Below are 15764 nucleotides of genomic sequence, written 5' to 3'. Positions count from 1 at the left end.
CCCAACACTGTCCTACTATATATAGCGGCGCTTTTCACGCTGTGTGCATGACTGCTCGTGTAGAGTCACATGGTTCAAGATATATGGCCGGACAGACGCTCACACGCTCTTCACTCAGACACACACACACACACAGAGGGTGAGGGTGTGGAAGTGGTGAAGGAATGCGAGAAGGTTTACTGAGTTGACTGTGACGTTGTGCTTCCCGTGACCAGACTCTCATTTTCTCTGTCTCCCCTAGCGTCTCGCCCTCCGTCTCAGTCTGAACCACATGCTAATCAGCTTTCTGTTCTCTCCGTTTGATCTCTGATGGGCTGTTTTCTGATAGAGCCCAATGAATAGATAATCATTGTGTAAGTGACCACTATCTACAGCTTCTCTGTGTCATCTGCAGCTGTCCCACCTACCCCTACACGTACAAACACACACACCAACACTGTGAACAGACACAACTTTGTTAGAAGCAAGAAAACTCTTTTAGTTTGTTCTTTTACACAACAGGCATAAACCCATGTAGGATATATACAGTACAAATACAAACAGAAGGTAAAAAACAAAGTGTCAGCTGGTGAAGACTTTTAGGAATTAATTAGTGACCAAGTAAAAGGAACATGTGACTAAATGGTTAGGTAGTAACTACAGCTCAAACAGTGCAAACCTTAAAAATAAAGTACTGCTGTCTCTGCCACGGGTGTGATTTTGTTCTTTTCTCTGGTTTCTTCCTCCTAATGTCCCGTAAAGCTGCAGTAGAGCCTATAAATATTTGTCCAGGGAGATGCTTTTCACTGTTTTAGATATGTACTCCAGCGCAGTGGAAAAGAAATGAAGCAATGGCCATGAGGTTAAAGTGCTGAGTCAAAGCAGTGGAGGGTGTTCACATCCAATTTGCCTGACCAACATAGAAACATAAGTTATTTTTACACACAGTCCCTCTAATTTGATGACCGTGCAGTTCTGTGAGCTTAAACATAGCAGTGTTTTAGCGCTAAAATGTGGATTTCCCCCCCTGCCAAGTCCATCACCTGATTATGCCCTCTTGACTGACCTCATCTGATGCTAAGTATAGAAATGTTAACATCTTTGGGTCCAAATAGCCAATACAAGTAAAAAAAAAAAGGAAAAAAAAGTGCACTTATGTGGCTTCCACAGCTGTCGGCGATCCTGAGCATGTGGCCATGTTGAAGTCATGAAGATATGGATTTGTTTTATTTTAACCACAAAACGTTGGTCAGGTCAACAGATGTCAAATGTGGCTAAACGCTCCCTCAAAAAAAACAAGCTAATGTTTGTTTAGTGGGTTGTTTCTTGCTATTTTTATTGTTATTTTTTGCCAATCACCAAATAAAAGGTAAATAAAATATCACAACTTTTAGTTTTTGGCTAAATTCATCAAATTTCTTTTGCCCTACTAAAGTCTGTGAGGAGCAGTGCTCTGAGCTGGATGCTAACATTAGCATGCTAACTTGCTTATGTCAATGACGCTAATGTTTAGATATTAGCTTTCCTCATCATAATGCTGTAACTGAAATCACTTATTGTACACTATATATTCAACATGTGCACTCTTGTTCAGCATGTTTTTGACTGAATTCCAGTATTATGTTTATCTGTAACATGCTACGGGTCAATTCCTGAGAGCATATGTGCATTTCTAACAGAACCTGACGTCGTTTCAGATTAGCCAACTACAGATACACAATGAAAAAGTATAGTATACCTGGCAAAGAGAAATTGAAATGCTTAGATTTAAGTGTTATTGAAGTTAACTTTCAACTACTTTGGTCATTGTATCATCACTAATATATTGTTTTGTGGAATATTTATGTCTATGTAATGTCCTTCCTGTGTGCTGCACAATTAGCGTATAAATGGGTTATTTTATTATAATTATGAGATATTATTTTTATTTTGGTCTACTAAACTGTACATTGTTGTGTACTTTTAGAGGCAGCCTGATAAATTATTGCACAGTAAAAGTTGAAGGAACGTTACTCGTTAGCATTCTGTGGGGAATAGAGATACTTAAAGCAGCAGTCCTCAACCTTTTCTGCACCGCGGACTTGTTTATGTCCGGCAATATTTTCATGGACCGGCCTTTAAGGTGTTGTGGATAAATACAACAACATAAAACCAGTATTGGACAAAAAACGAAGATTTATTCATAACACATGGGAAAACACCCAGGAGAGTTAATGATAAAACCGATAAAAAAATAACAATAAAAACCGACAGAAAGCCTGAAAACCATGAGTTTCACACCCGAGTCTCATATCTCACGGCCCAGAACCAAGCGAGCCACAGACTGGAGCCATGTGGCCTGGGTGTTGGGGACCGCTGACTTAAAGGACCTAAGTTTACTAAAAGTCTTATGGTCAACTTCAGAGAAAAAAATAGAAAAGACAGAATTCACCATGTAATGAAGCCAAGTGTTTCTATCAAATATCCTTCACTTTCATTATACTCCTGACACAGGATTGGTAGATCAACTCAGACACCTGATGCTGCATGCTAGAGCTTGCAGCTTTGTCAAAAAGAGCCACAGTTTAGTCCCTTTGAATCTGATAGGTACAGTTTCTTTTCAAGTCGAGTGTGCTGGAGTGGCCATTACTCCATTGGTAACATTTGCTCTGACAGAAAAAAAGGCACTGTAGGCTGCCACATATTCCAAATATTATCATATACATCTGGATAAATTGTTCTTGAGCAAGACACCAAACCTGAAAGGCCTCCTGAGCAGGTCCGTGTCTGTCAGTGAATGTCAGGGACAGTAGAAAGTACACTGAGTATACTGACCCTGTTAATAATTTTACATGAATTTGGTTGTTTTCTTTTAAACCCAAAACTCTTACGCCAGCTAAAACGCTGAAGGAGAATTTTGCCAACAAGCAATCAACACAGTTAAAAACATTATAGTAATACGGTACATGGACTACATTTAACATAGCTCCCACCTTTGGATCAGTAAAGAAAAAAAATGCTGATGATTTATCAGTTTTTCCTGCTTATGACATGTCAGTAATAAAACCACAGTGTTTTTCACCTGCAGTCAATAGTCTGTGTTCACGTGCGTCTCTCTGGACACCACGCTCTGTGTCGACCTGTCAATCACAGACGCCGTGTGAGCGTATCTGCTCGAATTTCAACTCAACATCAAAGCTGCTTAGTTTTATCATTCAGGTTGACTTCAGTCCAAAAGCTTTCAAGTCTTTCTCTCACTTCACCCCCAGATGTTTCTCTTTCTGTAGCTCGGACCTTGAAATAAGGTCTAATAAAGTGGACTTTTGTTCACTGCTCGGGTTCAAGTCAGAATCCTTTTCTTTCAGTACGTGCAGCCTCAGCCTGAGCTGCTGCTGTACAACAGAGTGCTCATTACACTCAATAGAGTAGGCTCTTCGGGGTCATGTGTAGCAGAGATACACGTGGAGTCTTAATGGGTCGGTGGTGCGCTTCACTTCTGCAGATGAGCAGGTTTGGCTGGTATGGGTGGTTTCTTGGAGGCAGTTGATGTGTTGTGATGATTATCTGCGAATTTCTTCCTGAGCTGCTCCACGCGACCTCTGCCCTCTGGCTTCTCTTTGTAGCACGCGGTTTCTAAGAAAAGAAGCACAGGATGCAATCAATGACATGTTCTGGGATACAGCTGAGGTGGCACCTCTTTCCCAAGGATAAGCTAATACGTAAATATCAAACAGACACGTTATGCTGTGAGTTGCTAGTTTTAGTTTGTCATTCTCTTAACTACAGTAGATTAAAATGGCACGTGCCAGATATCGTGACAGATATCATTCCTTTCCACTGAACTACACCCCGCCGTGAGGAGAGGTTCACGCAGCATCACAGGTTGAAAATATTAATGGTGCCCATAATGTTGCTAGCTGATGGTGGATGTAGACAGTTGAAAGAAAATAGTTCCTACATGAAGCTGCTCACAGGCAAGCACTGTCTGGGCCTGACGGTCGTGACGATGTATGATAATAAAAAGGTTTTGGACATGTGATTACTACACATCAACAAAACCTGGCAACCCACACACAAGCTATCCAGCACAGTTGTGTTATGTTCACATGAACTGTTCCTTTAAAACAATAATCAGCTTAATAATTGTGAGTCATGCAGTAATCAATATGTACTGTAACACTGAACATGCCTGCATAATGATCCCTGATAGTTCAGTTTTTCATAGCTCACAGTAAAATAGTGCGCGTCTGTACTGCTCCTGTACTTTTGTACACTTTTGACCATGAGCCATCTGTGCCGATTGATTCTTTGAGTTTATTGTTTCTATGAGCTGTTCTAATAAATAGCTACAATTTTGTATTCAGACCCACTTTATATTGATTAACCTGAACTTATAAGCAGTTAGAGTTGGTGATTATCGTACACTTTTAACACTAGCATACATAGATCCCTCCTCTATCCTCTCCTCCCTTCTCACCTCTGTCCTGGGGGCCAGTCTTCTCTGTGTCCGCCAGCGGGGCTCTGAGCGGCTGGTTGCCATGACTACTAAAATGGGGCTTGTAGAGCGGAGTCCAGTCGCTGAGGTTGTCAGAGCCGCTGCCTGATTCGCTGTCGCTGTCCTCGGCCGTGTCCTTCGGGTCGTCATCAGCGCTGCACGAGTCCATGTCTTCCTCGGATGACTGGTCATTCGGTGAAGCCGTGTCATCCTGCGCGTAAGACCGAAACGACTCGATGTTATAAACTCTAACACACACGCAGGTCGTCGCACTTTCAAACACATTTCAAACATGGGAACTTACATGTGTGATGGGTAGCTGGATGTCTTCTTTAAGGTTAAGCTGCTGGTCCTCGCTCCCTGGAAGCAAGTCCACTCTCTGGATGGCATTCATGTTATCAGACTGAAATCTGAAAGACAAAGACATCCGTTTTAGTCCCTCCGATAACAGCCTTTAAATGAATCCACCAGTCAGCCATGTCACTAGTAACTTCTATAATCCTGTTGGTGCAAGGAACTGTCCGGCTGACTGAAAGTATTTAGTTCACTGTTGATCTACGCAAACATAATTGAGAATCTATATGTTATGTGCTACGTTAAAAACACGATGCAGAGCAACATTAATTCAGATCTATTGAAAATAGGTTATTGTTCTTTACTGTGATAAGATAAGAGCTTTGGATTTCTTTGAGTCGACTTGTCAAAGATATTTTTTTGGGGAAAAACACACTATGTGTTTCTACCTGTTGTTCATGAGGTTCTGGAGGAGTCTGGAGGATCTCAATTCGTCCACCTCACCGATTATACTGACGCTCACGTCACCATCCCGCCCAAGGAGCCACCTCACGTGTTTACTGGAAGCTGGAGAGAAAATAAAAGAGGAAAACAAAATGTATATGAAGCATACAACATAAAATATATCCTTATTACACTCGGAGAGAAATGCTCAGCAGCATTTAGAATGAAGTCGTCTAACAAACTGTTATTGTGGCTATCAGCCAGAAGGTGGTGCTGTCCTATAAGTGTTGGTGTTGGGAAGCCTCACTCCCGGAACAGACTTACCCTCTAACACTTTGCTTGTTGCTGATTTGTCCTTAGTACATTTTTAACCCAGTTTGTGTTTTCTGTGTCCGTTTTCCCCTTGGAATTATTTAATTGTCTCCTACAGCAAAACTACCTTCTCACCTTCAGTAAGAGTTTACTTAAATGTCCCCTTTAAGTTTCACTTTAAGACCATGTTGTAATGCTAAAACCTTTATTTAAGTGTCTAATGTTACAATAATCATGAATTCACTCACAGTTATGAATCAATAAATTTTATAATGTTGCGTTCACATCCTGGAAACTGGGTGTTTTCAGCCATTGCCTCATTATGACGTTATATTCAAAAATAAACCCCCGTCCTGACGGCTGCTGATTGTTTTTCCATGACAGTAGAGTACCTGATAAAGACCAAACACCTGCCGTGATGTCACAGATTGGGGCGTGGCTTTAAAATTCAAATTGTCAGTGTTGAAATTCCCCCAGCGGGACCAGTGAACATTTACAGGTTTCCAGCTAATAATGGCAGCTACTTATTTTTAGACAATTGGCTTGTGTGCTACGCATGCAGTGACATAGCACATAATGGTACCTGTGATGTCAGAAAAAAAACAAAAACACACCTTCAGTATTCACATTTATAGCCACCTCGCTGAGTGTCGATCACCTGCCATGACTTTACAGACCTGCGGTGCCTGTCTTTATTACCACCACACCCGCAAATTAACCAGAAATGCAGCACATAATAGAAATCTTCACACATAGGTGCAGGTTTAATCATGCATTTGTATTTAAAGACCTGTTTGCACACCACATGTAAAGGCTTGTTTTTTCCCATCCACAGAACAGTGAACAAAGACAGAAAGATGGCAGAAGGATTGTATGGAGTGCAATGTGCAAACGGCACACACTCCGTCACCTCTCAGGTGACATGGCAGAGATTGGGTGGACAAAGATGGGAACTTAATATGTGCTTTAAAGCATGGTGACGCCCCAGAACCACAGGACCTCCTCGATCTTATTCAGCTTTCAGCCAACAGAATGATTCAGCTGGCTGTGAGAGATCTGTCCATCAAACCCACACATGCTCACACACACACATCCGTTGTCCAGGTGAACCGGCTGAGGCGGCAGGGTCTCAGTGAGTTAGAATAACACCTTAATTAGAGGAAGGCTGGATGAAATGAGTAAGAGAGAACAACAGGGATGGTCAAACTGGATTTCTTTGGGCGTAATCTGAACACATTAGTCAGATTGGTAACCAGAGAAGGTTTTGTACAAAACTCGTGCTTCACTGCTCACGTGTACTGAGAATTTAGAAGTTTTCAAGTAGGTGTAAATGAACTCTGGTGCCCCATTTTCTAAAATCTGTATTTTCGGAGCCCCCCAAAGGAGTTGGCAGCAAGCAACAAACTAAATTAAACATGATGAGCATGAAGTGATTTGCAGTGAACGATATTTACAGGAAAAACATGGTGTTTTCTCTTAACGTGTTATGGTTATACTGCCCAGGGCTTTATTAAATATTTAAAGCAATCTAAAATGAAAACTTAATAAAAAATAATTTTCAATTTGGGATGAGCGGGTTGTCAAAGTTCTTCTTCTTTGCAAGCTACATATTCATTGTATAAGACAAAGTAATGAGTTACAGCACTATTATAAGAAAATAACAATAAACAGCTAAATGAAGCTAGTGCCAGCAGCTTGCTAGGTTAGCTTAGTATACAGACAAGAAAATGTGAGAAAAGCTAACTGTTGCTGCTGTTGTTAGCCAACCATGATAAAGCTGGGACAGAAACTTTGTGAAGCTGCAACTTATGTATTTTTTTCATTGTATTTCTTTATTTGCACTTTATATTTGTGCATCTTAAATTAGCAAGATAAACATTGTTAAGGACAGTTACAAAAAAAGAGAGGAAAAGCTAAGCTAGCTCTTTCACCTATTTCTAGTCTTACTATTACTATCTATATAATATTCACATTTACAATAAATGTATCCATATAAATTTATTGTAAAATAAATTTCAAGATTCAGGCCTGTCAGCTAGCTGAGAGCTAGCTAGTTTTTATTTTGTTTTCAATTCAGTTTTTGCTTTAAGCTAGCTTTGAGCTTAGCTTTTATTTGTTAAACATGTTTCATTTTAGTTTTGTTTTATTAATTTTAATTTTTGCTTTTGTATTCTGTGGCATACAAAAGAAGTTATATTAGCAAGAAGTTATAGTGTATAATAAATAGGCTAACCAAAACACAGATTACAACCTTTACTTTAAGAAAATAGTTGACTTAAATAGCAAACAAAGCCTTGAATGCTCGCTGTACTGACAAATGTAAACAAGACTAGAAATAATACAGGTCCTGTATCTTAACATATTTCAGTTAGCCTGATAAATAAACCATAATGTTTCCACAACGTTTCATTTTCTGGGTTTTTATTTTTCAATCAATTACACCTTTTTACAGGTAGCTTTAGTCTTTAGTGAACCAGCAGCTTTTCTCTCTCATTTACCTAAATGATTTCCGCCTACTTAACCTGTCGAAAGAGTTGTGACACCTGCTGTTCCTGTAAAAAAATCTGGTGATATCAGACCGGATGGTATTAACCTCATGTCTAATGATGTTATGTAAAAATGGGAGCCAGGTTTACCAGAAACCTCGGTCCTTCCTCTTCCAAACAATGTTGTTTCATGAGTGTTTAAGGCTGTTCCCTTACTGGAATTTATACAAGTGTGACCTGTATGGTAAGCTGAACAAGTTTACCCACTACAGAATAACCAGTGCTGTACCTTTCTTTGACTTGGTGTTCCTGTTGTGTCCTCTTTCCCTCTCCTCCTTCTCCTCGCGCTCTTTCCAGCGGCGTACCTGCTCCTCTCTCATCTTGAGGAAGAGGATCCTCTTCTGCTCCTCACTGAGGGCCTCTAGAACCTCAGGTTCCACCCACATATCTTGAAGGATTTGAGCCAGCATCCTGCCTCTTTTCCCGGGCACCACACACGACTCTCAGCCCCTCTGTCTCTCGGTCCACTGGGTCGTGTTTCAGCAGTGGGGTGTGATTGCTTCTTTTCCCGCTGTGCTCAGAGTCAGGTTGCCCTTTTCTTTGAAGGATATGGGATCAGGTACAGTCCTGGCAGTTGGAGGTCAGTTCGGTGTTGTTTGTCAAGTGCTGTTTCTCTGGACTGCAGCAGGAGTGTGCAGGCTCTTTCTGGAGGCGGAGGTGCAGGGTAGAGTGTCCGGATCAACTGGGCAGTAAATGCTTCTGTTGTGGGCTTTAAAGAGAGAGTGAGAGAGAGAGATTAAACCTACTTTATTGTTTTGTTCCCTTTCACTCAATGCAGCTCTGGCTGGCAGAACACAATAGGCCCTAAGCAAATAAGTAACAATGCCAAGTGTAATGTGTGTGTGTGTGTGTGTGAGTGAGTGTTGCAGTGAGAATACTGCTGTGCTTCCAAACACTGATGGGCAAATAGGGGCAGGTTCAGTATGTCAACACACTCACACACACAGACATAGACAGGGTGGGGTGCTAATGACTCTATGCTATCTGTGAGTAACAGACCCAGGGATAAAGAGTTGAATATTACACACACACACACACACACACACACACACACACACACACACACACACACACACACACACAGTCTCGTTTTTTCAGAACCTTATCAACATGCATGTCAACACAGTTAGTTATAAATTAATCAGGAAGCCCTGAGAGTCTAAATCCCAGAAAACAACCTTGTGCAGTTTTTAAAATATGTGGGCTAATGTTTTGCTGAGTGAGAGCCAATAGGATTTGTGTGGCTGATAACAGCTGACCAATGAGCGTTTGAGAGCGATCCAGCGTTATGGTCACTGATAAAAGTTTCCTTTGAGGTTAGGTGTGGCCACATGTGCTTCACAGGTGGGCCCATTTAGTGATTCTAAATCCTAGTGGTGCTCAGTAGTGCAAATTTTAGTACTGATCCGATACAGGGCAAGAGGTGCAGATATCAGCACGCATACTGATACTAAAAAACCTGCAAAAGCAGCTCATGTAGGCTAGAGCAGTGTGTCCAGTGTGTCCAATGTGTCATGATTTATGAGATGAATCATGGGCGGTTTGCAAATTCTGAACACATTTTAATGACCCTAAATCACTGTGATTTATACCGTCCACAATAATTAGTTCAGTGAGCTTCATACTGTACTTAGAGGACAGAAACAAAGTATCGATCCTATCAGCCAAGTATTGATTCATTTCCAATACCAGAGTTAGCATCATTACTATCGATATTTGGATTGATCTGCCCACTTCTGCTAAATCCTGAACAAGAGCGGAATAATTCAGCTTAAATGAAGCAGTGAAACCAGTATATTCTGCACCTGTACATTTTTGTTAGCCTGGGAACTCAAAACAGTAGAAAACAGTCAATTTGGTCTGGCCCTGCTACCCACAGGTCACCAAATCGCACTAAACCGAGCAGCTTAGTTTTGGTGTCAGTTGTAGAACTAGTGTCCCTTCGTTCAATATCTGTCAGTAGTTTTTTTCCCTTGCTGTGATGTCTTTGTGATCCATGTTCTTGCCTATGTGAACGCCTACACTCTGTACATTGAATGGGGGCTGCTAAAGCCCTTTCAGATTGTGATTGGGAGCAATGCAAATAAACCCAACCTGACTCGAAGACTTCATAGCAAACATTCAGCTCTGTGGCAAATTGCTTCAGCTCTCTATTCATGAACAGCGTTACACCTGCACCACAGCTCCCACAATCAACTGTGTGAATTTGGGAAAAGAGAAGCATTCAGACTGAGACGTGAGTGCGTCCAGATTTCTCAAAGACAATAACAGCCCTTGCAGACTCTTTAGAGAAATAATATCACAGAAAGGGACAAAATTAGCAAACTCGCGGCTCTGTTATTCTTCTGTAAAGGTAAAGCATTGGGCTCTGGCTCTGCGCCAGCATGCAAATAAGCCTCTCTGCCGCTACACATACACCGAGAAGAAAGAAAGAAAAGCAGAAAGGCATGTGCACGGCATACTGAGAGAAAAGTTTGAAAGGTCTCTCAGTGTGAGAAAACACTGGCCATTTCACAGCGGCGGGGCAGAGTGTGAGAGATAAATGAACTTAGACGGGCCGGAGAATAGCAATCAAGCAAGAAAAGCAGGCAGAGAATGAAAGAGGAGTGCAGAGGAGGGAAAGTGGACTTACTCAGCAGCTGCCAGCTCGTAGCATCTCCCAGCTCCGGTCTGACTTTCAGTGCCTGTGTGAGTGAGCGCTATGATGAGCGTGTGACGCGACAGGCCGTCACAGAGCGCCTTTGTGTGTGTGTGTGGGATCAGATCAGTCGTCAGCAGTGCTGGTATGCAGGCATTTGTACTTGAATAGAAGTGGGACGGACTGACATCAGTGCATTCGTCTTTTCTTCTCCCCTCCTCCTCTTTCCACTACCTCTTATCTCCTGTTTAGATTACTACAATAACACAAAAAGGTAAACTAACAGCAGCTGGGTCACAGTATTAAAGTAAGCAGATTTACACATGCAGTGTACCTGCTGCCGTTAATGACTTCATAGCCTGAAATTTCTAATCTGCTCCGCTGATGAGATTTAGTTGTGTTCAAGGACATGAGGAGTTTAATTTCCCCTGACAGGCTCTGAATTTTACCCATCAAGGGAAAAGAGGGCAATTCTCTCTGATTCTTTTCTTTTTTTTTGTCTTTCCTACATGTACTGTTTAAATCTCATCTGGCTGAGAGTGCCTGCATAGCTGCATTTACCTCCCCACTTTCCTCCCTCTTCTTCCTTAAGGAAGTCCTGCTGGCTTTGTACGAAACAATTAATCACAACACCGCATGCACAGTAAGGAAACTGGGTTTTTTTTTCCACAGGGGTTTTCCGTCAACAGGTTGTTGACACCATTATTATACAGGTAGTCATTGTGTTTGCTCTTACTCTGCCCAGAGGCATAAGATCAGCTTGATAGCACAAATGTCATTCACATTCCTATTAGCAAACAAAGCTATTTACAACTTCCAGTGTATAAGTGATGCATCAATGATGAGGGTGTTGCGTGATTTTCAGGGTTATGTGACTCACAATGAGGCTTCTGAGATTAAAAAAAGGGGGGGAATTGCTGCTCCTGTGATTTTGTTTACAAGGTCCTTGATTTGAGAGATGATTACGTACACTGCTGTAAAGTACGTTAAGAACAGGCCTTTATTAAATGGGTCAGTAATACATTTACATTTTTATGACAGTTTTTTTTTAACGTAAAATGTTATAATATTGTCATAGATTTATTCCAAAATCAATGTTTATTTCTTTATTGTTTATTTAACACAACTTATTTAACATGGTTTATCATTTATTTGTTGAACCTTTAATACAAATTTTACCCAAGTTTCTGCACAACCACTTAAATGCTTGTTTGGTGTATTTTACATTAGCTTCACCACAGTTACTGCCACGTTAAGGTTTATTTAAACAAAACTTGCAAAGCCACTTATTTGGAAGGTCTGACTCATTCAAACTGAGTTATCAAGTTGTAAAGTCGGCTAATCAGCAATATCTGTTCAGCAAGGATGACGGGAGTGGTAGGAGCAGAGTGGAAAACAGGCCGAGTGTGTATATGAGATGGCACAACACACCTGCAGTTTTAATCCTGGTGTGAACAACAGCTGAAATTTGTTATAACACATCTGTTACAAAATGGCTTTAATAAAACTGACATGTTACTGTGAAAAATGGATTAAAAAAATCTGCACTAAAATCGCAATATTGTTATTTACGAATAAGGCAGGAAATGGTTTGCTTTGTTTAGCTCAGTGGATTGGGCCCCAAACCCCCACAACAGCTACCATTGCGCAAAGTGAAACCGCAACTACCATCAGTCAATACTGCTGAGTCTCTACCAAAAGTGATACCAGACACCTGTTTGTCTACCTCTCGGTGTGTTTCTCGCTCTCCCTCTCTCTCGTGTTTTTTCCCTTTCCTTGAAATCTTGCTCACGCCATTTCTTCTAATCAGTGACCACACCTCTCAGTCAGATTAACAGGAATTATTTTGTAGTAGGAGCTGATTTCCAATAAGGAAAACTTAGACTCCTTCCTTTATCTGTCACCTTCTTACCTTTTACATTTTCTAGGCAAATAACACTTGACTTTTGCTGCCAGGTCTCTCTTGGAAATGACGGACTTTAGCCACAAATGGCAGCGACTGAAGGCCCCGCAGTTATTTACAATAAGTGAATGAATGAATGGAGTCATTGGTTTGAATTCACTCTGAGGGTAATACACGTGCGCCCACACTGAGTGGTGTTAATGCATGAGCAGCTCCCTCTGCTGGAGCAATGCAAAATAACAAGTCAAGTCAATGAAAGGATCATGTGACTGCAGGGGTGGGGGGGGATAAATGAGAGTGTGCTTTTAGTCATACTACAAAATATATGTTTAGTGTGTGTTTATCCTTATTAGGTATATAGATCTGTTTTGAACAACATAAATATAGTATGTGGAAGATGCATTACCTCACTGTATTGAAATAATGCAAAAACAAAAAACAAAGGAACAATAAAAGCACATTGTAATTAAAAGGATATTTTAATATAAATCTTTCAAGTCTCTTTGATAAAGAGACTAACCTAAAAGCTGTGTGCTTGGTTTAAAATGGTAAATGGCCTGTATTTATATAGCGCTTTACTAGTCCCTAAGGACCCCAAAGCGCTTTACACATCCAGTCATCCACCCATTCATTCACACACTGGTGATGGCAGCTACATTGTAGCCACAGCCACCCTGGGGCGCACTGACAGAGGCGAGGCTGCCGGACACTGGCGCCACCGGGCCCTCTGACCACCACCAGTAGGCAACAGGTGAAGTGTCTTGCCCAAGGACACAACGACCGAGACTGTCCAAGCCGGGGCTCGAATTACAAGGTGAACTCCCAACTCTTGAGCCACGATCGTCCCCGATAAAAGGATGAACATTAGTGGAGTCTCAGTTGAGTTGGAGCTGTTTGTATTACCAACCAGGGCACTGGATCAGCAATCATTAGCATGATATACGCTGAAGTAGTCTGTGTGGGTTTGTGCCCAAATGTACTTTCATATATATAAATCCCATTGATTTAGAGTGTATGCTGTCACCAGACCTCACCATCCTGCAGCTGGCGCCTCTTTTTTGTTGGTTGTACATGCTGTTCAGAGCTTCTGTCTCTAGGTTAATAATTGCTCATGTTGAACTTGGTGTAAATTACTAAATACATTTACTGAACTATAAAAGAGGAACATGAAGATCAATATATGATAAAGGAGCTTATTTTAACACTGGGTTGTATCCTTCGCAGGTTTTTCTGGCCCTGTTAGGCGGTTAACAGCATTTCCTTGACCTTTAACCCCAACAAGTCTGCTGAGACCACATCTGCATAATCTGTCTTGTTCTGCTTTTCCTATGTAATTTTTCTCTGAAGAACTGGGATCTCATGTGATACCGGCAGTTTGCATTTCCCATCATGTTTTTTTTTTTAACAGGGTGATTTTTAATAGTAAAACATTTGGTACTGCAACATATCCCCCCTCAGCTGCTCCATGTTTAATGCATGGGCTGACGCAGAGGTTGTGCATTAGCATGGATTCACATGAGAGAGGCGTGCGGCTAAAACGACCGCAAAGAAATATTGTTTTAGTCCCCAGCGTCTTTTAACTGGCAGAAGCGACTGTGATGAAGCTCTCGGTGCTGAGTGTTTGCCACAACGTGCCACCAGCGCTGTATGTTGACTTTTTTAATGCTTCATTTGAAAAACGTAACATCATTACATACACAGGCTGCATTTTTCATGTACATGCAGCAATGCAAGCTTACGCTGTGGATACTGGTTTACGTTCCGCATTTTAATACAAAAAAAAAATACCAGGCTTTACATGGATTAAAATGAAACCCCATTTTAATCGCAAGTATTACAGGCAGAGCTGCTTTGCTGATTACATGGTGTGGCTGAATCAACACGAAGAAGCAGCTTAAACAGTTAAAACAGCATTAATTACCTTGGAGGGGAAAACTGTAAACGCAAATATGTCATCATTACCTTATTAGTGCTGCTAGCGAACAGCTACTGATCCTCACATCCACCAATGTAAATCCCTCTATTTTTTCCTTTTTGGTCTCCACCACTTCTTGTTTGGGTAAAGAAATGTCCTCTTCAGCTGTTTACAATGATTTATAATAACTATAAACTAAGTCTGTGTGTGTGCTGTTTGGTGCTGGGGAGGTAGGCTGGTGTGCAATAATAATATTCATCTAAATCTATTTGTCACTGCTGACGGGACCCGTGAGAGGAAACAAAACAGCTGAATGACACTAAAACGATCTTGACGCCTTTCCTATGACACATACTCGTGATGAATAGAACATAGTTGCAACCAGATAAGGTAATATTGCATCTTTAAGAGGAACAGGTCTCTCCTGTAAATGAGACATTGGGTGTCAATGGGGCTATCTGTATAAATAAAGTTTAAAATACAAACCATCTCAACCTTGTCTTTGTCTCCAAAAACGTAGCATCTTCAGCTGTGTCACCTCCAGCTCGGCCTCATGTCTTTTTGTCATTGCCACCATCTCAAACCATCCATCATAGCGGGTCTCACTATCTTCTTCAAACCTTCCCTTTCACTCTTGCTCTTGTCCTTCTGTCCGGAATCCCCTGACGCCAGCCTGTGCGCTCTTCTTCACTGCTCTTGTGCACTATCCATTGTTTTGGATGGTTGGGTATCTAAACTCCTAAGGTTTTAATTCTCTTGCATACGAGTTAGCAAGGCGGTTAGCATTTGGACGACAGGACGACACCTGGGCCTGACACTGTCCAGTTGTTCTCTGGTTCCAAAGACATCCATATTTACAGCTTGACACATAGGGGCAGAGTGTGGCACTGTTGCCATGGTGATCGGTCTGTCGGTTGACCTGGCTGCCCAGCAGACTCGTAGCTCATACACACGCGCGCGCACGCACACAGACACACACTAAGTGTCGCTACTACACATGGCACATTCTGTCATCATGTTGGCAGGGCCGCCAGTGTTTCCCTTGTTCGTCTGGCTGGCCGTCTTTCTCTCACACTCTCTTTCTCACACAGACACACACAAACCCAAATAAATACAGATCGGCTTTGTCCATAAATAAACATGGAAGTTTACTTTTTTTGTTCATTTCTCCTGGGAATGCTCATTGAGAATCATTGCCATTTTCATTTTAGAGATAGATTTATACATCATCTCGCTCTCTCTGACACACACACACACAC

The 15764-nt window shown here is 41.5% G+C and overlaps 1 protein-coding gene across 3 annotated transcripts; it reads right to left on the bottom strand.

Annotated features, from left to right (window-relative positions):
- Positions 1 to 2194: 2194 nt before the first annotated feature.
- LOC102215380 (SH2 domain-containing protein 4A) lies at positions 2195 to 15200 on the bottom strand. 3 transcript variants are annotated; one of them, XM_013913417.1, is made up of 6 exons: positions 14992 to 15200; positions 8279 to 8758; positions 5197 to 5314; positions 4758 to 4863; positions 4436 to 4664; positions 2195 to 3591 (listed from the first exon to the last, which is right to left on the bottom strand). In XM_013913417.1, the coding sequence occupies exons 2-6, from the start codon at positions 8457 to 8459 to the stop codon at positions 3449 to 3451; spliced, it is 777 nt and encodes a 258-aa protein (XP_013768871.1). In that variant the 5' UTR covers positions 8460 to 8758; positions 14992 to 15200; the 3' UTR covers positions 2195 to 3448. The 3 variants fall into 3 exon arrangements, with proteins under 3 accessions (XP_013768871.1, XP_005719528.1, XP_005719527.1); XM_005719471.1 differs by having other exon boundaries at positions 8279 to 8731; XM_005719470.1 differs by lacking the exon at positions 14992 to 15200 and adding an exon at positions 10682 to 10797.
- Between the last annotated feature and the right edge of the window lie 564 nt (positions 15201 to 15764).

This window comes from Pundamilia nyererei, unplaced genomic scaffold (assembly GCF_000239375.1).
Source record: "Pundamilia nyererei isolate P.nyererei 1_Seehausen unplaced genomic scaffold, PunNye1.0 scaffold00001, whole genome shotgun sequence".
In the NCBI taxonomy this organism is placed as follows: Eukaryota; Metazoa; Chordata; class Actinopteri; order Cichliformes; family Cichlidae; genus Pundamilia; species Pundamilia nyererei.
This window is presented reverse-complemented; position numbering and strand designations above follow the sequence as displayed.

Coding starts and splice junctions, on each gene's coding strand:
- LOC102215380 (XM_013913417.1), bottom strand. CDS start 8,459: ATGCTGGCTCAAATCCTTCAAGATATGTGGGTGGAACCTGAGGTTCTA. Junction 4,864..5,196: donor CAGAACCTCATGAACAACAG/GTAGAAACACAT, acceptor TTTGTCTTTCAG/ATTTCAGTCTGATAACATGA. Junction 3,592..4,435: donor GACTGGCCCCCAGGACAGAG/GTGAGAAGGGAG, acceptor TTCTTTTCTTAG/AAACCGCGTGCTACAAAGAG.